Raw genomic sequence first — 25,158 nt, forward strand, 5'->3', positions numbered from 1 at the left:
TTTCCAAATCCATTTAGGGAAGGCTAAATTTTGCCCAACGAGCTTGCTTTAAAATCCCAACGTATATTTTACAACCAATATGCCAAAAATGGCATTAATCATCATCTGATTTTGGGACGGTTAGTGATGTAATCTGTTCTAAATAATTGAAACACATGCGCAATACTATTACGGCTAAAGGAAGTCCTGATTATAGGTCTTGGGGCCACGTATGATGTATTTTAAAATTTAAACATTCTAATTTTCTATAATTTGAACTGGCCCGCGCTGCAAGAAATCTGACTGGCTTAGTGTGAGTCTTTGAAAAGAATAAAACGTATAGCCTTTGCCAGGATCTGTGCAGTCCTTTAAAACTGATGTCAAATTTTAATGTCATAAGAATCCTTTTGAGGGAGAGGGTGGTATGAGGCTGGGAAACTGCAATCGAATAATGGTTGTTGGTCATGCGCAGTAGAGCAAGTGTTAATACTGGCATGCGCAGTTGAGCTAGTGCTAATACGAATACGAATTCAGTCAGGTGTATAATACCCTAAACATCTTTGATATCAAGTTAACTATGAGGAAATATTCGACAGCCGTCAAATAGTATAAAAAAGGTTCACTTATGAATTTGCATCCATTCTCATTGGAGAAAGGTTCAAGTCCTCTACCACAAGAAGAACGAAGAACTGTCGCTTTTCTGTTACAAGAGAAAAATGGTAAGTTTTATTTGACAAAATGTTAAATCATTTTCACTCACGCCTCTAGCGTGGACAATAACTCATGAGCAGTCAATACGTGATATACAGTACATACATAGAACATTTTCTTTAACCAACCAAGAGAGATCCGGAATAGAAACTATCCGTTGGTTAGTTTTTGGTGAGTCACAGATCCCTGCAGTCGAAGCCTTACTATGTCCATCATAAAGCTCCCTACGCAGTCTCTGAGGCCACGGAGGTCGCCGTTGGCTTTTTAAGAAAAGCAAAAATATCTAATACATATTATGTTTCCTTTAATTTCACCAGGAGTTCAAAGTGTTCCTTCTGTATTTTGCCGTCCTTGTTGCTGCCACATCTGCAGCCACTGTCTGTAAATGTGAAGAGAAAAAGGTACAAATTAAATTGCTTTGATTTAGTGTTAACAGTTGCACGTTAACCATCATTTCATGAGTTCCATATTCCAAATGTTGTAAAGCAATTCATTAAACTGCGAAGATTTCGTTGCGTTGATCAGTCTAGTTTACAAGAAAGAGTGGAAATGTAGAGGTCAATGTGATTTGGAAAGATGTCAATAACTCAATAAACCCCTTTACTGCGCAATAATTATTTATAAATCGATGTTTTCTTGACTTAACAGGATACCGAGTCAAAGTACAATGTGAAAATTAAAGATGGGGATAAAGAGATTGATGAAGAGATTAAAGTTGACACTGAGAAACAAACAGAGACCGTGAGTGTCTCAAAGACGAACTCGGGAAACGCAGGAGAAGTCAAAGTAGTTTACGACTTTGAAAAGGTAAAATACAATGTGTAGCGATTGCATGATTCACGGGCTTTAAATTTTTTAACAGGATAGATCCTGATCGGCATTCCTAAATATTGAACTAGAAAGGTATTACTGCACCCCTTTTAGTGTCAGAAGTCTTTTCCACTCATTTAATTATTAATTTCGGGAATCCCTCATGATCAATCGTTTAGCTCATCCGCCAGTTTTTATCAGTATACTGTTGTAATTCTTCGGTTAGAGTCACGCCAATTCGTTTTATTTACTGTTTTCTCTCTGACTCTAAATATGTCATGATATCGTAACGTGATTGCCTATCTTTCTTTAAGAACTTAACCATGCAGCGACTTTCCGCTGCAAAAGCCTGTTTCCTGATTGAGTCCACTGGGGACGTGCCAGAACCTGAGGTGCTCATCAAGTTACTCGACCAGGTAATTCAATTCAATGAGATTTGCTTTTATTTTATTGTGTACATAATTCTGCAATAGGCTTCACCTGGATGCACGTGCGATGAAATGGAATTTGATACTGTATTTTAATTGGTAGCTTTCATAAGGTCAAACTTTTTAACGAAGGGATTTTAAAATCGTTGGATAAGCTTTTGTTTACCCCAACTAAAGGAGCCCAGTATTAGTTTGAACCTCCTCATTTTCTTATTTTATTTTTTTTAAATAATACTTGGGAAAGGAAATCCAAGGAGACCTCTCCTTTATCAATCAGACCTTCTTCCAACTTCAGACGTTTGGCGGGGTGTTGGTCGATTTTGAGCTGAATGTGCTTTATTTGTCTAAAATATAAGCACATCTTGTTCACTCAAGCTGCTCTTGTCATACTTTACAGCAAAGCGGCACTTTAACGGCAAGGAATGGGACAGACGAGGAGTACGATGTTGCTTCGACCGTCAGTGATCGCTCGTTCCTGGGTGATGAAATGGCTTCTATGTGTGCAAAGCTGCCCATTTATCGCATCAAGAAGAGCACAACTCGACGTTAGTGTTATACCTCATACTGTTATCATAATCAAAAGTGCGCCGCTTATGTAGGATACTTAAAAAAGAAAATTCTTACTGCCGTTCAGTTAGTATTATTCCTAGTCTTATTCACCCAAAGGGAGGCGCGGTGGCTTCATGGTTAGTGCGCTCGTCTCCGGATCGAGCGGTCCGGGTTCGAGCCCTGGCCGAGGACATTGTGTTGTGTTCTTGGGCAAGACACTTTACTCTCACAGTGCCTCTCTCCACCCAGGTGTATAAATGGGTACCGGCGAACTTAATGCTGGGGGTAACCCTGCGATGGACTAGCATCCCATCCAGGGGGGAGTAGAAATACTCCTAGTCGCTTCATGCTACAGAAACCGGGATAACCTCCGGCCTGATGGGCCACTTGGCTCGTACGCAGACTTTAGCTATTCACCCAAAAGTTTGGGAAATCTTGATGCTAAAATCGTGAAGAAGAAATGGTCGAAAAAGTAAGACACTACGTTTTCGACAAATTTAAACTCCTTGATATCTAGGTCATTCAAGTTCACTCAGTTTTTGTGCTCCAGAAGGCATTATGACTTTAATATGAGTAGCATTACGAATTGACTCCTAACCTGGTCATTAATGTTGTTGGACAGTCCTAACTCGGTCATCAAAATTTCCTGAAAAGTCTTAACATGGAATTGTTAATTACCAACCAAGAGAAACACTCCAATAGGGTAGGACTTGGAAATTGAGAATATCATAATTTCACTTTTCGTCAACCGAAGGAACGCTCGACTGGCCGTTTCTTGCCGAGAGAAGATCTGACTCTTTCTCATCTATCTAGACACTAAGTGCTCAGTGGCTTGTTTTATGTCATGCTGTTCCATTTGCAAATTAATTATGTTGGAATTACGCATAACTGTCAATAGTCTAGTTTTGAGTACATATGTGAACCATATATCATAAATTTACCTAATTTTTAATATCTTTACTTTCTTTTCTCTAGCTGGCTGTGTGACCGGACTGACAGACAGACAGATAGACAGACAGACAGATAGACAGACTGACTAACTATATGACTGACTTACTGAATCACTTCCTCACTTCCTCACTCACTCCCTCCCTGCCTCCCTCCCTCCTTCCCTCACTCACTCACTCGCGCACTCACTCACTCACTCACTCACTCACTCGAGATTCTCAATTCACAAAAGCAATTAGCACTATGGGTTTCCCAATTAAAAGTATACCGATATGGTAAATATTATCTTTTGCTATTAGTTAACGTTGAAACCTTTATTGTAACTAGACCAATGCCTCCTTTTGGAGAGTAAGCTGGGCGCAAAAAAGATATACTATTTTTATTACTCACTCACTCACTCACTCACTCACTCACTCACTCACTCAATCACCCACTCAATGACTCTGACTGATTGTCTGACTGTCTATCTGACTGACTGACTGACTGACTGACTGACTGACTGACTGACTGACTCTGAATAACTGGCTGGCTGACGGACCGATTGGCTTACTGAGTGGCTTATTTACTTTGCAGGTGTAAAACGTTGGCCTTGCCATTATTATTGCTACCGCTATTGTCATTGTCACTACCGGATCTTCTGGGGGTGCAGGTATACATGCCACTGGAGATGTGTGTGGCATTCCTGCTACTGAAAACAGCAAGATGCTGCAAGACCCGTCGTGTGATAGAGATAAATAAAAATATCCAGATGCTAGTGACTATCATACTTTGCTGCTTTGATTAAAAATTTTTGATTTGGAAGAGCTGATTTAAAAGTGAAAGAACTTCTAAAAGTACATTGCGGCATTGAGACCTGTAGACTATATAGTTTATACCATGAAACAGCGAAAGAAAGTCTGTTTTTTTAGCCTGCCAAATCTTTGCAACAATTTCAGAAGAGATCGATTGGCTAAGATGTTATTGATTTGTAGAAACAGGGCTCCTGGTAGAAAAAAATGATTTCAAGATAAAAAAGCTTGGTTAAATTTTGCAGAAAAGTGTGAGACTGTGTAGGAAAGTAGTTCAATAATGCCATTGCAAAATGTATAAGTGCGAATTAAACAACAATTAATTCAAAAAATGAAACAAATAAAAATCACTTGTGCTCTTAACTGAGAAATGTGTGCTTTCTGACTAAAAATATATTTCTGTCTGATTTGAGCATTTGTATCTATCAAGGGTATAAGTTTTGTTCTTCGGTGCAATCCGAAGAATTCCCGCGCTTTTGAGAGTTATAGACTTTAATTTCCGCGTATTTTTCAGTAAGCTCTAACCTGAGAGTTTTAGAATAGAAGGCAATTTTGCGTCTAGTATATTTACTGCTAAAATCTGCAAATAATTTCTGTTGAAGTTTCCGTGTTAAACAATCTTTTTTGGTTAGTCTAAGTGACGTAACTCTGAAACGGTGAAGAACTTCGCCGAATTAAACGTGAGACGAAAATCATGATAAATATCCGTACTGAGAGAAGTAGTGCACTCGTCTCCGGATCGAACCCTGGCCGGGAACATTGTGTTGTGTACGTTCTTGGGCAAGACACTTTACTCTCACATTGCCTCTCCAGACCCAGGTGTATAAATGGGTACCGGCGAATTTAATGCTGGGGGTAACCCTGCAATGGATTTGCATCCCATCCAGGGGGAGGGGGGGGGGGCAGTAGAAATACTCATGCTATTCATGGTAGAGAAACCGGGATAAGATGCGGCCTGATGGGCCACTTTTCACGTCTGCAGACTTTACCTTTGTCTAACTGAGAAAAGAGGAAACACTGATGACAAACCTCTCGCGGTCTGTTTACAACTTAACAGTTGAGAAGCCGTTTCAGGAAAATAACACCGAATTCTTGCGCACCGCGACTTTTCTCCTGTCACTAAGGTCAGGTTTTAGTCTTCTCCTTAAGATCCTTACCGTGCAACAGGGGAATCCCCGATGGTTGCGTTACTACATATCGCCCTAAGCAAGAACTATGAACGAGCTTTACCCAAAATAACGTGCGAGCAGTCTCTCGTTTCCTCGAAGATCGGCGAGGGAAGAAACCCTGACGGACGAGAAGAGGCGAGCGGCGAAGCCGCAAGGGGCGCCGTCTAAGCGTGATGCAGCAGTACAGATCAGAAGTTCAAGTCAGCTCTGGAGCGCCTAGACGCGTTTGTGGGGTTACGAAATACACTAGCTGTGACATAGAAGTTACAATTGGCGTCGCCTAGAGGAGGTCACAAACTCAAAAATTCGAGTTTAAATAAAGTTTATGGACGGAATGTATTTTAATAAATGAAAGTGATCAATTGTCCTTAGTCACGATTCCATGGCCATAAGGTTCATGCTCCGGAATGGATAAAAGAAGTTGTCACACTCAAGGACCCTTGGCCCTTCACGCAGGATTAAATTTTAGAACAAGTGTATTTCCTTCATGCGCCAAAGAAATGTTTTCACTTATACATGTTTTTCAGTGTATCCCAGACTCACTGAATTTGCTAGAGATATAATCAAGGACCAATCAAGACAAAGTGACTCAGAAGCAGTTGAATGACTGAAAAGGTTAGTGTCGGCCTTTTTATTGTGTGATCGCTTTAAAATAATTTTCGCGTGTAGCTAAATTTATTTGGCACCTTCCTTTCGGCAAAAGCAAGGTTTCTTCTAAAGGCTTCGCACCTATGGATGGCAGTCTCGTCAGGTTGCAAAAAACAAAATTGGCAACTAAGAACATTTTTCTTCAGTGGCTAGAGGTCGTCATGGCCTTTTTCCCTTGCATCCCGAGGCCATTCTTGTACAAGTTTAGGACGTTTTTGACTTAATTAAAGCAGCTCTAAAAGGTGTATGAATGAATTGTTAGTATGAATGAACGTCCTCTTAGAATTTAGTCTTTAACCGTCGCGGGTTTTTATTTGCAGCACTTCAAAAGGCGCTGACCTTTCTTTTGGGTTACAGTATTTCTTTTACAGTACAGTGTAACGCACGTTTAAAACTCCTTTCATAAAGACCTCAAACTCTAGTCCTAGCGCGAGTTGCTTTTCTTGCCGTAAACCAGTGTTGACTGAATACAAATCTGTAAACGTCAGGAAGAAAAATAATGGCCGGTCGATCAATCATTAGGCGGAATCGGTTTGGGCCTTCAGACTTACATGTATAGTGGGTCAGTGGGCTATGCCCAAGTAATAACAGAGAGACAAGTCAAGACTGTGGTAAACTAAATGGCTTTATTTGCTTGGCTTAGTTAAATCTCTTACAGTGTTAATCGGTGATTTTAACTGTGAAACTTGCTCTAGCTTTTTTGTCGTTCTATGACAACAGACAAATTTGAAAAAAAAGCTAATTGTATTCTCTACGAAGCAAAGAATAATATATCAGTATTAGCGAAAACTTAACATAAATTTTTCGGTAAAGGCAGGCAAAGGAAGCTTTATCCACGCGGGACCCACTGACAGACAGTACTGCAGACGTCATCGCACACTTTATGGCAGCCAAATAGATCACAGATCTTTCTGCACACTAAGCGACACACCAGTTGACATATCCATTTCCCCAAAAAACGTTTGGAACCTAAACAGACAAGAAACAAGAGGTGATTTTTTTAGAGTGGGAATTTCAGGCGCTTGTAGAACTCTACTGTACTTTGCGTCGTCCCTAAACTTCGCTGATCACAAAGGGACTATATACTTATCTGAGTTGCAACATGATGCAAATTATCATAATGTACCAAAATAAGAAAATAGAAGAGGAAATTACACTCCTAATGAAGGAGAAAAAAGATTCGATTTACACCCCGTCAGGTTCACGTGCTGTGGGACAAATCACACACTGAGTGATGTAAATCAATGGTTATTTAACCAATTTTTTAAATAATTGGTTAATTAATTAATTAATTAATTAATTAATACACTGTGACAGATAATGACTCCAACCACGGTTTCTCGATTGTGTTCACTTACGTTTTGCGAGCTCTGTTTTCCAGGGTTGTACAGCCGTAGTTGAATCCACCTCCCCCTCGACAACGACGTTAATGGGAAGTTTCTCACACAGATCGGCCATTTCATCACTCAGTTCAGAACGGTCTTCTAGAGTTCCGACAACTTTGAGCTTCACTTCAGTTTGTTGTCTTGGTATCGCAACCCGTCCACCTTTATCTCCCTAGTAAGAAAGTAATATATGAAAAGGGAAAATTCTTCATTCTATGAAAGTGATCTATAAAATGCTAGCTAGCTTGGAGCCAGATTTTCGTATGGCTTGAGAAGCCCAAAGACTTTTTTTTTCTCCTATTCATAAACAATGTTCAAGAAATTAACGCCCAGTTTTGTCAGTTTTAGCTAATAGATTCCATATAGTTTATTTCCTTACTTGACATTAGCTATAAAGGAACGGATTGAAATCAGTAAATTTACAAATTAGGGAGATTGAGTTTGGGAAAGTGTATATTTGTTTCATTTCCAAAGCTGCCATGGTTCAAACTAACGAAAAGAAAAGTTACCAGCAGTTTCTTTAAGTTGCCTGGCTTAGGAATATCATCGATTGAATCTCTCAAAAAGCAGGAATTGGTCGCTGGCAGATGGATCATCGTCAAATTCTGCAAAACAAGGTCACACGTGATTTGCTTAGCAGTTCTACAACAGTTCTTGAATTAAAGCTAAGTGACTAATAAGCCGGAAGAGGGCTTACGGTTTAAGTTGACATAAGGAAACCAGTTTCCCGAAGTGCGTATAGGCTGTTCATTACGAACTTGGCTCTATATATTTTCATATCCGCAGTTTCAAGACAGATCATATCATTTACACACTCAGAGACACAAGAGAGATGACACTGTCTTGTAGCACAAGAAAGTCCGCGGTCGACCGACATGTACACTGGAATAACCTGTAGTATACGTATTATAGTGGCTGAACAGTGTAATCATGTTATAACCTTCTTAAAGTCGTAGACGATATCTCCTGCTTCATCATCGGGTGAAGTCTTTGGTACGTGGAAAGTCTCTGTTTCTTTCTCAGTGTCAACTTCAACCTGTTCGTCATAATCCTTGCCGTCTTTGTTCATCTTTAATGTGTATTTGGACACTGGATTACGTCCGGGATCCTGCATAATCTGAAGAATAAAAACGTATCAGGGTAACTATCCGATCTTTTAATTTAATGTAGCCGGCGTTTAGTCCCACTTTTCAACGATAAGCCTCCGAGGGGAATTTCACACCAGAGGAGCTCAGTCACGATATATTTTAAGTTATTATGGCCACGTACAAAATTAGTTTGCAATTGAAGGAAACCTGAAAATAATAGCTTACTAAGGTAGAAAAACATCAAAGAGATAATAATAAACCATAAAGAAACAAGGATGGTTTAGGTTGAAAACGATTGACACGAATTACAAACGACGAACATGATACTTACTGTTAGGATAAACTTTTCAAGATGCGCAAAACGTGAATAAACTTGTTAATTATGCATTACTTTGGTCCATGTAAGCTGATCATTTGGCATTTTATTGATCATGGCCAAGATTAATTGTCCACTGATTTAATCGTCCCCTTTTCTACATCGCGAGTTTCGCGGCAAGAGGTGTTGGAATGCAGCCTCGAAATCCTTTCCCTTTTGGAAGCTAAGTTTCTCTTGAGCGTAAGACGATAAATTAAACTTTAAATCAGTTTTACTACACATAACGAAACGCATAGCAATTACAATGGAGTACTCAATTTTAAAGGCGTTACTTTTATTTACCTCTTTGTCTCCACATTTACAGACAGTCGCTGCAGATGTAGCAGCAACAAGGACGGAAAAACACAGAAGGAACACTTTAAACTCCTGGTGAAGGAAAAAAACAAAATATGTAAGAGATTTATCCGGCTTATGAGGAAAAGCAAGTTCTCTAGATTTCTGGTATTTTTCTGACTAGAACACGTGTTAAATTTCCTTAGTAGCGAATAGGAAAATTGTCAAATTAAAAGCTAAACTCACCATTTTTCTCTTGTAACAGAATAGCGACAGTGCTTCGTTTTTCTTGTGGCAGAGGACTTGAACCTTTCTCCAATGAGAATGGATGCAAATTCATAAACGAACCTTTTTTATACCATCAACCTTTCACTTGATATTACCAATTACATGAAATTTTACACCTGTTGTGTGGATTGACTTCTAAATGTTTCAGCTGCAATATTACAATTTTTATGACCTCGTACTAGCACTTCCTTCAGCTATGGTGCTACTACGCGTGTTCAATATCTATAAGTGCAGTTCCGATTGCAGTTCCGGGATCCACCCTACCCGTCTCTAAATAAGTACTTTGAAAAATTTGGGGTAACTGAAACTTATTATTGCACCTGAAATTGGCAATGGTAATACACCTTGGTGCAAAGATCATGACAGAATGCATGGTAACTGAAAAGTTCACCTTGTAATGCGTGTAATCAACAAACATGGCCTCGCAGTGTCCTAGAATAAGCTGTTCAACCCGCTTCAGCAATCATATTATTGCGCATGTGTGCAAATATATCTCCCTGACTATCCAGATTGTATGATCACTCGACCGAACCAGACTCAAAAGGGGGATGTTACGGATTATACGATATTTTACACCTGCAACCAAGAGATTATCTCTTGCTGCAACTGAAGTGATTATCTCATTATATTGTTTCAGCTCTACAACACAGGTCACATTTATGACCTCGCACTAGCACTTCCTTCAGCTACGGCGCTACAGAACATGCTCATAACCATACGTGCTGTTACCCTACCCCTCTCTTAAGAAGTACGAAAAAACATCCGGAAATCCGAAAGTTATTACAGGGCCTATATGTCATGTTTATGATGGCATTACAACTTGGTGCAAAGATCACAACAGACTGGTAAAAATCATATCCATCCGCACTGCTCGCAACAGATTTTCAACAAAGTGCAAGATTTTGATTTGATGCATTTGGTCTAATTCTCCAAACGTGACTTCAAAGTCACCTAAAATCAACTCGTCAACTCTGTTCAGCAATCGTAGTCTTGCGCATGTGCTGCGGAAATTGCTGCCAGATTCTGTAACTAAACTCAATTAGGGTTATTAAAGATTACATGGTTGACGGCTAAAATTAGACTGACTTTCCCATTGTTTGGACACATTATTCTGTTAACCGGAGTTCGTGACCCTCCTTCAGCTATGGTGGCAGTGAGCATGCCCAATAACTCTAAATTGCGTTCCTGGGAGAATTCCTGGAAACAAGCAAAAGAGCAAAAAACATATCTGAGCCAGAAATGAGAGAATGTGGTTATAAATTGAAAAGCGCGCACAGGTCGCGTAACTTTTGATGTGCCCTTAAGTTTTTCTAGGTTACTTTTGTTGCAACATGTGATACGTTCACCAAAGGTGATCTTGTGACCCGGCATAAGCACTTCCTTTAGCAATGATCATATTGCTACAACCCTTTGATCGTATAAATAAGCGGCTTAATATTACACTGTAAATACCAAACAACGTCATTTGGGGGTTACACCTAAACTGCAAAAATATGTCGTCGCTCAAAGGGTATCTCATGGACGTGAAAAATCCGCTAACTTACCGAGAACTGTCGATAAAGGGAGATTTAAAACACTGCTCATTTTGCAGTTTGTTTTGGGCACACAAAAGCATAGATGGCCTTACGAACTTTCTAATGGTGTAAAGCCGAGTTGGTGAACGCTATTCGTTCCCTGCTTACGACTGTCTATCAAATCCGACAGAAAGGCTACCGTGACAAGGTCTCATAAAGTCAAAATTGGTGGATCATTTTACTTTCGCATGGTTAAAAATGTCGTACGAACGTCCTTAAATAAACTTGCGCTTCCCGCTCTTGATCTCTTCTCCCCCCACGGCCCCCTAGTTGATGTTAAGCGGGAAGCAAGGCTACGGTCGACGGCCGCTGAGTGTGTTAACAATTTTAGCTAGGTTAGGGTTAGCCTGCGAACACAGCCATCCTTTTTCGCTTCCCGCTCCGAGTGGCGTTTCCCTTCGAGCGAGGAGCAAAGAAGGAGGGCTGTTTTTTCAGTCTAGGTTAGCGTATTTTTCCCGTGCTCTTTATGCTCCTTTATGTAGTGACCATGATACTATCCGGAAGCCAACCGGATAGTAACCGGAAATATGTTGTGACACTGTTTTGCTTACTTGAGACAACAAAAACAGGAAGTTATCACTCGCAAGTGCGTTCGTCGACACACACAAAAAAGCATCGGACTGCCTTTGAGCTACGATTCTCTCGGCTCTTCTGGATACCTGAATGCTGTAGTCGGAAATAATTAACGTAAATACTAGAACAAGTAACTGGGTTGATGTCGTGTATCAACAGTAGTCCGAAATGTCAGACTTCTTGTCGCCCTTATCTCTCCCCATGCGCCTCTCCACAGTCCTCTTCTCACTGATCATCCCCGTTACTTTGCTGAGTACCCTTCCTTTTACCCCCACCCCACTCCTGGCTTATAGCTGGAAGGAATGTAGATACAAAGAAATGACTAGTTCGTTACTGCTGTGAAAAGAAATACCTTCCGATTTAGGAATTAAATCAGTCAGTTTGTTGCGTTCTGTCTATATTTCAGCTTCCTCGCATGATACACTAAATATTTTACATTAAGTTGCAACATTTTAATTAACATTTAAAACTTTGTTCGCGCAGCATGACTGTGGAGATCCAGATGATTATTATGGGGCCTATTTATCATATCCATGATGGCATTACAATTTGGTGCAACATTTTGATTTGGTGTATTTGGTCTAATTTTCAAACGTGGCCTCCAAGTCAGCTAAAATCAGCTCTTCAACTCTCCTCAACAATCATAGTACTGTGCATGTGCCGGGAAAATTGCTGCCAGATTACGTAACTAAACTCAAACAAGGGTATTACGGATTAGATAATTGACGGCTAAAATTAGACTGATTTTCCCATTGTTTGGGCTTTACTATTCTGGTAACCGATACGTATTCATGACCCTTTTTCAGCTATGTTGGCAATGTGCATGCCCAATAACTCTAACTGACGGTCCTGGAAGAGTTCCTAGAAACAAGCAAAAGAGCAAAAAACTTATCTGGGCCAGAAATAAGTGGCTGTGGTTATAAATGAAGGAACGCGCACAGGTCGCGTAACTTCTGATGTGTCCCTAAGTTTTCCTAGATTACTTTTTCTGCAACATGTCATACGTTCACGAAAGGCGACCTTGTACATGTGACCCGGCATAAGCACTTCCTTTAGCAATGATCATATTGCTGCAACCCTTTGATCGTATAAATAAGCGGCTTAATATTACACTGTAAATACCAAACAACGTCATTTAGGGGATAGATCTAAACTGCAAAATATGTCGTCGCTCAAAGGGTATCTCATGGACGTGAAAAATCCGCTAACTTACCGTGAACTGTCCATAACGTGGGAGATATATAACACCGCTTATTTCTGCAGTTTATTTTAGGCGCATGAAAGCATAGATGGTCTTAGGAACTATCTAATGGTGTAAAGCCGAGTTGGAGGTGAACGCTATTCGTTCACTGCTTACGACTGTCTATCAAATACGAAAGAAAGGCCACCGTGACAAGGTCTCTCCTCTCTCTCTCTCCTACCCCACGGCCCCCTTGTTGATGTTAAGCGGGAAGCAAGGCTGCGGTCGACGGCCGCTGAGTGTGTTAGCAATTTTAGCTAGGTTAGGGCTTGCCTGCGAGAACAGCCGTCCTTGTTCTCTTCTTGCTCCGAGTGGCGTGTCACTCCGAGCGAGGAGCAAAGGAGGGCTGTTTTGTCAGGCTAGGTTAGAGTGTTCGCAGTTTTTTCCGCGCTCTTTATGCTCCTTTACGTAGTGGCCATGATACTAACCGGAAACCAACCGGATACTAACCGGAAATATGTTGCGACACTGTTTTGCTTACTTGAGGCAGCAGAAACAGGAACTGAGTTATCACCCGCAAGTGCGGTCGTCGACACAAAAAAGAGCACTGGACAGCCTTTTAATAAGCCACGATTCTGATTCTCTCGGCTCTTCTGGATACCTGAATGCTACAGTCAGAAATAAACGTAAATAGAGCAAGTAATTGGGCGGATGTCGTGTATCAACAGTAGTTCAAAATATCAGACTTCTTCTCGTACTTATCTCTCCCCATGCGCCTCTCCCTCCCTCCCTCCCTCCCTCCCTCCCTCACTTCCTCCCAATCTCCCTCCCTGGCTGGCTAGCTAAGGGACAGATTGGGTAACTGAGTGACTTATTCACTTACGTTGCAGGTGGAAAGCGTTGGTCTTGCCATTATTATTGCTACCGCTATTGTCATTATCGCTACTCGTACCCCTGGGGGTGGAGACATGGTTGCCGCTGGAGATGTGTGTGGCATAGCTGCGGCTACTGAAAACAGCAAGGAGATGCTTCAAGGCCGGCCGTCGTGTGATAAAAATAAATAAAAATATCCAGATGCTAGTGACTATCATATTTTGCTGCTTTGATTAAAAACCTTTGATTTGGAAGAGCTGATTTAAAAGTGAAAGAACTTCTAAAAGTGCATTGCGGCATTGAGACCAGTAGACTATATAGTTTATACCATGAAACAGCGAAAGAAAGTCTGCTTTTTTAGACTGGCAAATCTTTGCAACAATTTCAGACGAGAGCGATTGGCTAAGATTCCAGACTAAAATGTGGTGTTCCAATTTGATAAAATTCAGAGCAAATGCTAAGAATCACCTAAAAAATGGCTGCTTTTTCGGCGTAAAATAGAAACCTTTCTCGGAGAATAGTTATTTTTACGTTGCATTCTTGGAAGTTCCGTTGGAAATGAGTGAAAAATTGGCCTAAAGTGAAACGTAGAGTTTAGACGGAAATCCATGACTGCCACTTAATTCCAAAGACGATTTTTGCAGTATACTCTGAATCTTAAACTGGTGTTAAAAGTCAGACGAAAAGTTTCCCTGTTTGCAAGGAATGAAAAAATTCTTTCAAGCAATTTCCTATTCTTTATTTGAACTGCAGTACACTCTATACACTCTATACACTTAATCATTTTCAAATTAATTTATTTTACAAAAAAGGGCATGTCCGCAACTAGCAAAGGCTAATCTAGGCAGGCCATGCCTTAATAGCTGAATTACGAAACTATACGAAATCAGAAATTAACTAATAAAATAAGAGGGAAAAAATACAGTATTAAATAACAACAAGAAAAACCGTTTCATTGACCTAATTTAAAATATTTAAGGCACAGCTACTGTTTATGCTAGCTAGAAGAGGACAGATCAGGAGATGCAAACTTGATAACAACTTAATGGCTACGCATAAGAAACCAAATGATTTTTTTTTAATTTCTTGCCTCGAGAGGTTCCTCCATAGAAAACGATTCAGAATTTCTGAACCCCCAAAGAACACTACAAAAGGTTCAGAATTTCTGATCCTCTAAAGAACACTAGAAAGGTGTTACTTTCCAAACTCGTTTTCTTTTTTATTTTGTTTAAATAACTATTACTTATTAACGATTATGTACATTTTTTAAGTTTTTGCTATTCATGTTGTGATTGCTGTGATCAATGCAAGTTTCGTAATATAACCTTTGGAACCATGTAATTCTAGCTTTGCCCAACACGTTTTTACATCTTCAATCCAACTTTTTGAGTGGGCTACCAGTTCATTGACACTCCAGTTACACAACCAGTTTAACCATGCTCAAAGGAGAAGAGTGTGGGTAAAATTGTTTTGTAATGTACTGTAGTGTTCTTCTAATATTACAAGCAATTCTATTCTTTCTCTTTTAATTTGGCGTACTCATCTTGGAGATGCTTTCTGGTAGACGGTAACAGTTTGCTGTCCTCAGTTAAGGAAAATGAACATAAGATGATACAAGTTCTGGGGAGCTCATCAACCTATGGAGTCCACCTTCTGGGCACGTCTTGTGGACTCCACTTCCCCTTAAAAGATCCTTTCCAGTACTGGATCTTGACCATATCTTCATTCACTTCAAGAACTTTTCCAATTACCGGCACTTTATCGTAATTGACCAGGTGGACTGCCACAAACTTTCCCACCTCAATGTTCTCCAAGCAGTCATCCACAGCTTCGACTGGGTTTTCCCGCTCTCGTGATGGCCTGTATCGTCCAGTGCAGTGTAGATCTGACAAATCAAAAACCACACTGCTTAGTTAAATGGGTCGCATCAGCATATTTTATGGTTAGGGATTCCATGGATGAAGAAAATTATAATGATCTGGACACTAAATATAAGTTTTAAATGATTTTCATTACTACAAGTACACCTGTGGAGATGTATGTAATGTGGATGTTTTATTGGTTTTTTTTTCGTAACAAATGCTCAGTCCTAGCTTTAAATTTCCATTAATATACTTTACACCTCAAAAATCTGTACGCTGCATGTACACTGTAAGCTGTACCCATCTGCCAATTTAGTGTCTCATACTTATAATACATGTACTAAGCACCACTTGCCATAAACCAAGAAACACACCTGTTGAGTCTCAACTGTTTCTTTGTCACGCATGGCTTGCAAATGATCAGGAATGGTGATTTAAATCTTCTTTATCTGGCCTCTGTACTTTGAGACACCTTTTAAGAATTTCTAAAGGCCACTGCGAGTGATTAGGCAGCTCCAAAAGTTTGTCAATATCCTGGAGCCACTGAGCCCATGCTCTTGAGACTCCCACAGGATAGTGCTCCTCAAATTGTTTAAGATCTCCCTTAATTCAGAGCCTCCACATCAATTTTGTTCAGCGTGGGCTGCACAAGGCTGGGTCTCTCATTTGGTATGGACTTAAAAAGAGCAAAGATAAAAATGTCATAAACTGCACTTTGTAGACATTTTGTTATGGAAATTAAAATTAGAGACCTCACCTTGGATGCCAAACTTTAGTTTCCCCAAGGGCAGTAAAAGGCTGATGTGATGAAATGTTTCCACTGGCTTTGAATTAATTAACTTTTTCTTCATGATCTTAAAAATCAACATTAATTTTATTAAGAAAACAGTGTGGTATGCATCCCCTGCGAAATAAATTCCAGTAGTCTGGGAATTCCTAGGAATTCCTAGGAATTCTTAGGAATTCCAAGTTATTCTAAGACATGCAAATTATGCTTTATCCAAGACCTTGGAATTTCTGGGAATATTTGGGAATAGTGGAAGTATGACTGGGAAATATTGGGAATTCCTAGGATTTCCAAGTTATTCCAAGCCATGCAAATTATGCTTAATCCAAGACCTTGGAATTTCTGGGAATATTTGGGAATAGTGAAAAGTATGACTGGGAATTATTGGGAATTCCTTGGAACTCCTATTATTTCCCAGACTGTTTTAAAAAATGTGTTTGGAATATCTAGGAATTTTTGGGAACAGCTGAAACACATGAAATATTGTTGGAAATTTCTATAAATTTCCCAAAATGTCAAAATTAAAGATGAACTCAGTGCATGAATCAGTTTCTGTGAATTAGTAAAAATCAACAGGATCATTTCTCTGGAGTTCCATACCTTTTTATTGTTGTCAAGCTCCAAGGTAATTATTTCCAAACAAATGTTACTACATTAATTCCAGTTTACGTCTGACAACTCAACATAAAACTATAACACTCATAACATTGGTTTTTAGATCCAACATGATTTGTTAGAGAATATGTGCCCGTATGGACCCTTAAATCAAACACCCAGCTGAGTTTAACTGATAGAAAAATGGATGCTCTTAGATTTGATAACCAAGAAAGAGGACAAGTTGCAGCGAGCATGTAACGAGTGTCTTGTTAGTGGTAAGTGAATCGAAAACTTTGATGACATTCATACAAATTTTCTTTGACGGCTCTATTTCAGACTTTGTGACGAACTTGGTGGTTTTTCACTTAAGTTAAGCTTACTTTTTTTTCTGGAATTCAAAATATAAACTTATCTACGCTTCAATAAAGTCGACTTACTAAAGCTTACTTGCTGTACATTGCTTATTACATAGCCTAGTTTATACGTCGAATTTAATTCAGACGAATTTAAATCCTTTAACTGTGAGATGTCGACATTGGAGCTCCGATTTACATGTAGGGTAACCCGAAAACACTGACCCCCGTGTCCGCAGACCCCCACTGTGGACTGAGTCTGCGGACTACCTATGGACTGGTCCACGGACTCCCCCTAGCTACGGACTACCTCTACGGACCACCCCCCAAAATATAATAAAAATAATAAACCGGGGGTCAGTCTTTTTGGGTTATCCTCCAATTTAGACGACGAATTAAACTCAGACAACTTCAATTCAGCATTCACACGAATTCAAAATTTTAAACAGAGAGCCTGTGTGCTGAGACGGCCATTGAACAGCGGATAAGAAACATGGTGCGCTTCAGGAATGGGATTTTTTTTTTCGTGATTAATATGGAATTCGAAAGGTTAAAAAGGCAACAACTTCTTCATCGAATGATATTGCTAGCTGTGATCAGGAATCAATTATTCCTGCGAGTCTTGATTATTCTCTGTTTCTTGCTGCATTCTTGTAAAGCCATCACTATCTTTGAATGTCACTATACATTGAACAGATATGTCATTTATCTTGTTTGTTTTGCCTTTCATGAAGTCACGGCACACTTCATTCCAATTGGCAACAGGGCTCGACACTAACACTTACCCGTTCACCATTGTTGAGTAAAATAAGTTGAGTGGAAAGTAAAAAAACAAAATCAACCAAAAATACTTGCCCGATAAGGTAAGTGGTTTTCTAAAGTTTGGAAAGTAGTTTTTGGTGTTAAAACAGCCAGGTAAAAAATAAATAGTAATAAATAAATAAATAAATATACAAGAATAACTCCATTTCGGAACGCAAGAATATCGACAAAATCTGCACGCGTACTCCTGGCGTAGGAAGACTGGGTACAAGATGGATGATGCAACAGCAAGTAGGTCTGGGGATGAGAAATGTGTTCAGCCATTTTGAGCTCTCCCTTTCTCTTTTGAGCCCCTCTACTAACTATGTTTTGAGGAGTCTGTCATCGATCAACAGTCATGAGCCTTTTTAGTTTTGGTTTTTCACGCACTCGCGATGAAGTTCAAATTGCTGTTCCTGCAGACAGCCAAGAAGGAACAGAACAGAGAGTCAACATCACGGGAAAAATATGAAGGTCCTCCTGTTACTGACTTTGACCCACTCCCTGCACTGAAAACTTGGTGGAACAGTGGGCCAAGAGCAAGGCGTCCCAATTTTAATGACTAATGAATAATTGAAGTGCTCAAGACAAAACATTTGGTAAATTAAACTTTATTACATTCATTGATTATGGCTAGTAAAAAATACGTCTCCTTGTCTTCTGGAAAGGAAATTTTTACTGTGGAAAGTAAGTTTTCAAGTGTACTTTCCATACTGGCAAGTTGAGGGAAAAGTAAGTGTCAAGCCCTGTGGCAGTATGGAATTACATGTACCAACAAAAGCAAGGCAGTTTAGGAGGGTTAATGAAGAGTTTGTCAGCAGCCTGGAAGCTGAAATGGGAAGAAATCCTGGTGGAAGCTATGGGGCCCTTTTTGTGGTGGCCAAGGAAATAACGAATAAAGATGAGTGGAAATTAAAGGACAAGGACGCCTACACTTATGAAGTTCTTGGAGGAACTCATCTTTCTTTGGCCACAAAACGCATGCATGAAAAGCAGCCCAACAACCCACACTTTGCTGGGAGAATGTGCAGAATTTATGTTGGCCTGAGTGTTGAACAAGCTGTATACTTTGGAGGTATGCATCAACAGTCCTCAATGTTTCAACATGAAATTACATACAGAGAGGAGGCGAGACCAATTTTGATGTCAAAACTCTCTTACTCCAACACACTTTTACAGTTGTGAGTGTATGTACATGTACAATCTGATTGGCTGTATATTGTATGGCATAGTTAACAATTAGACCCGTAGCCCTTTAGGGCTACAGGCCAATAGCCCATGAGGGGAAGCTGAATGGGCTATTGACCCGTGACCCTTGAGGGCGAAGGGTCCAATTGTTTTAGTATCACGCAACTAGTCAGACACAAATGGTAATAATAAAGTTAACAAATGCAAGATGAAGAAGTATTTATTTGGGAATAAAACGAACAAAAGCGTCACGCTCGATTGCGCCAATTTCGTTTCTCGAGCAGTATTACTAATAGTCCTCTAGTAGCGTAGCCAATTAAAATGCAGGATTTGCATTAGTCCACTAGTTGGGTGTTACGAATATAAAATAGTTATGCAACACTTTCTCTTGGTTTACCATGGAATATCCCACTTGTCACTTGTATTTTCTCAGTATACAGGCTTGCCTGAAGGCTCATGTGTGTACCCAAAAAAATACAAGTGGCTCGTGCAGTATCCCATGATGTACCTCTCAAGAGCATTGCATATTTAGTATGTGTCCGTTAAGGTGGTAATTCAATTTTGAAGATGCTGATGACACAAGGAAAGTACATGTAGCCAACCACCTTTTATTATTACCTCCCCTGGCTATTGTCTTGTGGCTATCTTCAAACTGTTGAGTTGGAAAATATTCTCACTGCAGCAGCTGCTGATAGTAGGCATTTAGGGCAATTGACTATGGCAACAACAACAAATATCATTTACAGTTTTGGTTTAATTAATATTTATGTATATGCATATTATATATGTATGGGCACGCACACAGTAAAATTGTTGTAAACTTGAACTTACAGTTGGGTTCACATCAGCTACATGAAGCAAAAGTAACATGGCATGCAGGGTTGCTGTACGTTTTTGCAGCTATACAGATGTAGTGGAAACTTCTACCACATGAGTGAGTAGGTTTTGTGGTAGTTGCTAGTACATTTGGTAAAACCATCAATTGAAATAATGTTTTCATTTTATACAGGTTGAATGATGTCGAGTGCACTTGTTTGGATGTTTACCCCAGACGTTTCTGGTGATCCGCCAGAGCCAAAGGCATCATGGAGGGATGACTGTTCCTGTGAAAAAAAGAGGTATCTTATCATAAAGAGGTGTCTTACGGTCTAAAAACTTGCAGTGCTCCCCTTGTTGTATAGAAATAACTTTGAATTTCATTAATTGCGAGCAGTTGCAATTTAAAATTAGATTCAAACTTATAATTTAAAAGGAATTTAGAGAAAGGTACAATGTCACAGTCCTTTGAAAATTGGTGGTAAGGTGATTACTGCATGATGAAAACTCACTGGACATTGTTTTGTCTTTCTCTACATGCAGCACAGACACAGTGAAATACAACACATGCATACACGAGTGCTCAACACAATAATCATGTAGAATTCAAAATTATTCTAATATTTTCATTAATATATAATTTAGTTCTTTTTACCCATTTTAACACCTTGATTTATTTGTTATTGTTATTGATATTTTCATTACAGAAGAAAGGACTCAGTGAAGTGTTTGCAATGGCAAGGGTAGCAGAGGATGTTTGGGAAGAATTTCAGGAAGTTAATTCTTTGTATGAGAAAGGGAGTGTCAAAGATCAAAAAGTCAGTGCAGGAGAAGTCACGCGGGGATTTGTGAGCCTAAAACAATGACACATGAAGCCGCTCTGTAGCCTAAGTGATGAGCAAAAGCTCTATTTGTTAAGAAAGGTGAAGTAACTAGTTTTATTTAGGTCAGTTTTATATCACCCATAACATTCTTTGAATGCTATAATAAATCATTGACAGTTACACTCAGCAGAAAGGTGACTAAAGTTTAGAGCATAATTATATTATTGTTATGTTGCTGGCGTGACAGTATATAATGCAAGACTTACCTGCCCCCATCTTCTGAAGTTTATGTTCTTCGAATCTGTGACACACAAAGCAAAGTAAACAAAGTTTTGTCAATACAAAACCTCCACTGTTGCTCATCTCTACTTTATATGACACTGTGGGCTGTTAGATCTCTTCAATTAAGCTTCGCTGTCTTGTTTTGTTAAACCAGACTCATTTTAAACCACAAAATACCCTCTATTGGTAGCGGTAGTTTCTGCAAACCAACACTGCAAGCTTTCCTCCCTGTTAACTTGAACCAGGAGTGGCCTTTTTTGTCTGTGGTATATATAATTTAATCACCTGAATAGCAGCAGGTAATACATCTCGTGCTGGAGGTAGCAGCATCCCTTGCTCAGTGTTAAGGCAAATACCACATTCTGTTGTATGTTGATATTTTAAATATAACATTTTAGTCATTTTAGTCATCTAGAATTGAAAGTTTAAGCAACTGAAGTTTCTGTAACTCAATGCCTTATCTTTCAGATAAAAGGGCAGGAAATCAGTCTGAAAGAGCTCAAGCAGGAGGCCAACAAAGTGAGAGCACTTTTGCAAGTGCAGGGGGCAATTGCAAATTTTTTTCAATTGAAGAGCTGGGAAGAGGCCAGAACAAAATTTGGTGACAGTGTTGGTTCACAGAGGCTTCTACAGTTTAGGGTAAAGCTCATGTTGCATCATTTTACATTTAAAACAAAACAATAGTTTTTGTTATTCACCTCAGTGTCTCATGAAGGGGAGGATGGTAACCTCGCTGCTTCTCCACTCAGGAAAATATCCTCTACTATCCACCTTCACTTCAGTGAATAATTATTGTTAATTATTATCCGAAAAAATTACTCTATTCTGATTGGCTGAGACTGGGCAGATTTATTAAATTTTATTTTGCACTCAATTGCAACTTGATGGATGCAGAAGTTCTGAATAAAGCCATCAAAGTACCCTAAAATATCCTTAGTTTTGTCAGTCTAATACTTGTTTGCAGCATACTATCGAAGACTTGAAATTCTATTGTTTTTATAGAGTGACTTTGAAAAGTTACATGACTTCAAGATGTTTCTGAAACACCTTTAAAACAAAACAGAACATACTAGAGAAGGGCAAGTCGATTGCACAGTCATCACTGGATCTGATGGTGTTACCAAAGGCCATGTTGTCTTTTCAAGGTATGCCGATATGGAGGCATCATCTTCCTACCTTGACAATGGAGCATTCTTGTCAATTGGGCATGCTGGATACAATTCAGAGGTCAGCAGATAAAGCATAACTGTTAAAATTCAATAATTATTACTGTTACAGTATCAATACATGTGACTTACCTGTAATAATAGTAATTATTGTAATTATAACAATAATAATCAGCAAGACTTCAGATTTTCTGGCAAGTACATGGCTGTAATGATGATGATCATAATAATAATAATAATGATAATAATAATAATAATAATAATAATAATAATAATAATAATAATAATAATAATAATGCTTGCCAAAAAATCTGAAGTCTTAAAAGTATGATTAGAAGGCAAACCACAATGTAGTCAGTGTACACGTATACTAAACCTTAGTTTTCATTAGATCCTGGTAACCTGCACCTCTGCTGGTTTTTGGAGCTACTGTGGGAACATTGTTTCTTTTAGTGTACTGCTGTATTTGTTCTGTTGTTCTTCCAACCAATGTCAGACATATACCTTTGCCCAATCAAGAGTGTATGTACAGTGTACATGTATCTCTTCTAAGCCTTCACATTCATTGTTCCTTAATGCTTTGTGCCGTCATTAATTATATCTGACTTTCTTTTGGCTAGGATGTAGTTCAAGAAGTTGGGGACATTGTCGACATGGTCAGCAGCATAAATTTTAAGCAGCTGATGACCATATTCAATGTCATCATAATATATCCTGTCAGCGCATCTGACCTTGTAGCAGAAGCTCTGACAACATCTGGAGCTGCCAAGACTCAGCAAGGCTTCATAGTTGATACAAACATGAAAAGAGAGTCAAGAGCAAAAGGTAAGTGAATTATGATGCAATTGTTGAAAAAGATTCATCTTAAACTCACTTTTACTCGTCAAAGGGAGACCCCTTAGGAGTTAAAGGGTTATAAAACTATCTCCCTTCTCCCTTTCCATCCTGAGAGTGACTTAACAGATTTTACTCTGGCTTATGCCAGACGCTTTTACTCATCAAAGGGAGACTCTGTAGGGGTTAAAGGGTTAAAGTTTCCAAGTGCCATACTGTAACTGGTTCACTGAAAGATACTCGCCAGCAACTATTTTTGCTTTTGAGACTGATAGTTGATTTCCAAATGTGACATTTATTGCAGTAACAAAAAAATAGCTTCATTTTCATTGTTGCAAAACAAAATTTCATATTCCATTGTCTGAGTCATTCAGTTTTATATTTGGCTCATTTATTTTCATATTTTCAATTATCTTGATTCTCAGTTTCTGGACTATTCAGCCCAGTCCCCACAAGTCCACATAATCTATGTTCGACTGTATATTTAAAAAATGAGTTTACATTGTATTGATGCATAAATTTGTATTTCAGACCTTGTCATGACTGAGGTTGTCAGCTCATTTGTTGCGTGGCACTGGGCAGTGGCGAGAAAAATGGTGGACAGACATGTGTCCAAGTGCACAACCAACGTGATTTTAGTGCAGAATACAGAAGCCGACAAACAGCCAAAGGAAGTGTACGAGCAACTTCTTGCACCATTTTCTGAGGAAGGGGATCTCATCCTTGATATTGGCAGTGGAAATGGTAAAGAAGGTTTTTGTTTTATTGTGTGGCAACCACTAGGTAAAGGTAAAGTCTGCATATGAGCCAAGTGGCCCATCAGGCCGGAGGTTATCCCGGTTTCTGTAGCATGAAGCGACTAGGAGTATTTCTACTCCCCCCTGGATGGGATGCTAGTCCATCGCAGGGTTACCCCCAGCATTAAGTTCGCCGGTACCCATTTATACACCTGAGTGGAGAGAGGCACTGTGAGAGTAAAGTGTCTTGCCCAAGAACACAACACGATGTCCCCAGCCAGGGCTCGAACCCGGACCGCTCAATGCGGAGACGAGCGCACTAACCATGAGGCCACCACTATGAGGCCACCACTATACACCCCGAAAACTGTGTTGACTGCCAATTCTTTGATTTGGCATTAAGCTAAGCACAGGCAAATTGAGAATCTTGTCTCGCGAGAAGGTGGTAACTTACTTTTGAGCGGTACTGTAGTCACAAGAATGTCCTTGAAATTGTACTATTTTGAAAGGAGGCAAAGTATTGGTCGCAAGCATGCGTTATGGAACCTAACAACAACCATGAATTCTTGCATTACTTGATATTTAACTAAAAGGTAGTAAACTCATTGTTTCTCATTATCTCAATTTCAGGAAATGGATTGCTGGCTGGATTAAGCATGAAAAGGCCATCAGATTACATTGACCAGTGGACAGATGAAAATGCTCAGTGGCATCTCCTAGAGGATATCAAAGAGCAGTTGCAAGTCAGTGATGTTTCCCAGTAACTGTGGCTTTCGCAGTTTGGTTTTATGCTCTGCCCAGTATTCTTTATCTATGAGCAGTTTTCCAAGGGCACCCAAAGAATCATTAATCAGTGAAAAATATGTTCAGACAGCCTTAGCCACTTGAGAATCCGGGTTGACTTCTGTGAAAACAATTAGATTTAAACTTTCTGCTTTCAGAAAGCTTCGTGTAAATAATTATGTTAAGATATGGTGTGAAAAGGAAAGCCAAATCAAATATACTTGAAGGAAAGCTTCAGTCGTGTGATGTGCTATTTTATTTAACTTTTTTGGTGGTCAGATGTATTGATCTTTACAAATAGGATTTATTTTGAAAAATGAGTCATTGAGGCCTCACACTGTAATACTTTTCTTGCTTGAGTTATGGCGAATATACCTTTGTTACACAACGGCCATGTTTAGCCCCAGGAAAATAACAGACTTTGGTTTGAGACGTCTGGCCTCCAATTGACTGTACAGCTGCACTGGAATTATTTGTAACTAGCCACC

The 25,158-nt window shown here is 39.4% G+C and overlaps 3 protein-coding genes and 1 long non-coding RNA gene across 7 annotated transcripts in view; 2 read left to right on the top strand and 2 right to left on the bottom strand.

Moving 5' to 3' along the window:
- The first annotated feature begins 615 nt into the window (after window positions 1-615).
- Window positions 616-25,158, top strand: part of LOC145496426 (uncharacterized) — a 77,351-nt gene continuing 52,808 nt past the window's right edge. The window contains exons 1-6 of one of the 2 annotated variants that reach the window (XM_081476076.1): window positions 616-698; window positions 1,008-1,091; window positions 1,339-1,497; window positions 1,815-1,916; window positions 2,326-2,473; window positions 3,999-4,576. In XM_081476076.1, the coding sequence (XP_081332202.1) occupies window positions 696-698; window positions 1,008-1,091; window positions 1,339-1,497; window positions 1,815-1,916; window positions 2,326-2,473; window positions 3,999-4,117 (615 nt within the window). In that variant the 5' untranslated portion in view covers window positions 616-695 and the 3' untranslated portion in view covers window positions 4,118-4,576. Of the gene's footprint in view, window positions 699-1,007; window positions 1,092-1,338; window positions 1,498-1,814; window positions 1,917-2,325; window positions 2,474-3,998; window positions 4,577-25,158 lie in introns of those variants that run through there. The other variant, XM_081476077.1, reaches the window with a different exon arrangement.
- LOC145497361 (uncharacterized) lies at window positions 6,783-8,511 on the bottom strand (the record flags this gene model as incomplete). Its single annotated transcript, XM_081477180.1, has 4 exons — window positions 6,783-6,999; window positions 7,389-7,587; window positions 7,925-8,020; window positions 8,356-8,511. Coding segments are annotated over 4 exons (591 nt in total), but the record flags the coding sequence as incomplete, so codon positions are not given.
- LOC145496434 (uncharacterized) lies at window positions 8,516-9,466 on the bottom strand. Its single transcript, XR_014050546.1, has 3 exons — window positions 9,399-9,466; window positions 9,162-9,245; window positions 8,516-8,532 (listed from the first exon to the last, which is right to left on the bottom strand). It is a non-coding gene; the product is annotated as an uncharacterized LOC145496434 (long non-coding RNA).
- LOC145496421 (uncharacterized) lies at window positions 18,052-25,127 on the top strand. 3 transcript variants are annotated; one of them, XM_081476071.1, is made up of 8 exons: window positions 18,052-18,639; window positions 20,238-20,346; window positions 20,752-20,967; window positions 21,619-21,789; window positions 22,153-22,377; window positions 22,937-23,141; window positions 23,682-23,894; window positions 24,518-25,127. In XM_081476071.1, exons 5-8 carry the CDS (start codon window positions 22,306-22,308, stop codon window positions 24,649-24,651), a joined length of 624 nt encoding a protein of 207 aa, XP_081332197.1. In that variant the 5' UTR covers window positions 18,052-18,639; window positions 20,238-20,346; window positions 20,752-20,967; window positions 21,619-21,789; window positions 22,153-22,305; the 3' UTR covers window positions 24,652-25,127. The 3 variants fall into 3 exon arrangements, with proteins under 3 accessions (XP_081332197.1, XP_081332195.1, XP_081332198.1); XM_081476069.1 differs by lacking the exon at window positions 18,052-18,639 and adding an exon at window positions 19,144-19,227 and having other exon boundaries at window positions 24,518-25,056; XM_081476072.1 differs by lacking the exon at window positions 18,052-18,639 and adding an exon at window positions 20,132-20,162.

The sequence above is a fragment of the Orbicella franksi genome, chromosome 9, assembly GCF_964199315.1.
Source record: "Orbicella franksi chromosome 9, jaOrbFran1.1, whole genome shotgun sequence".
Classification (NCBI taxonomy): domain Eukaryota; kingdom Metazoa; phylum Cnidaria; class Anthozoa; order Scleractinia; family Merulinidae; genus Orbicella; species Orbicella franksi.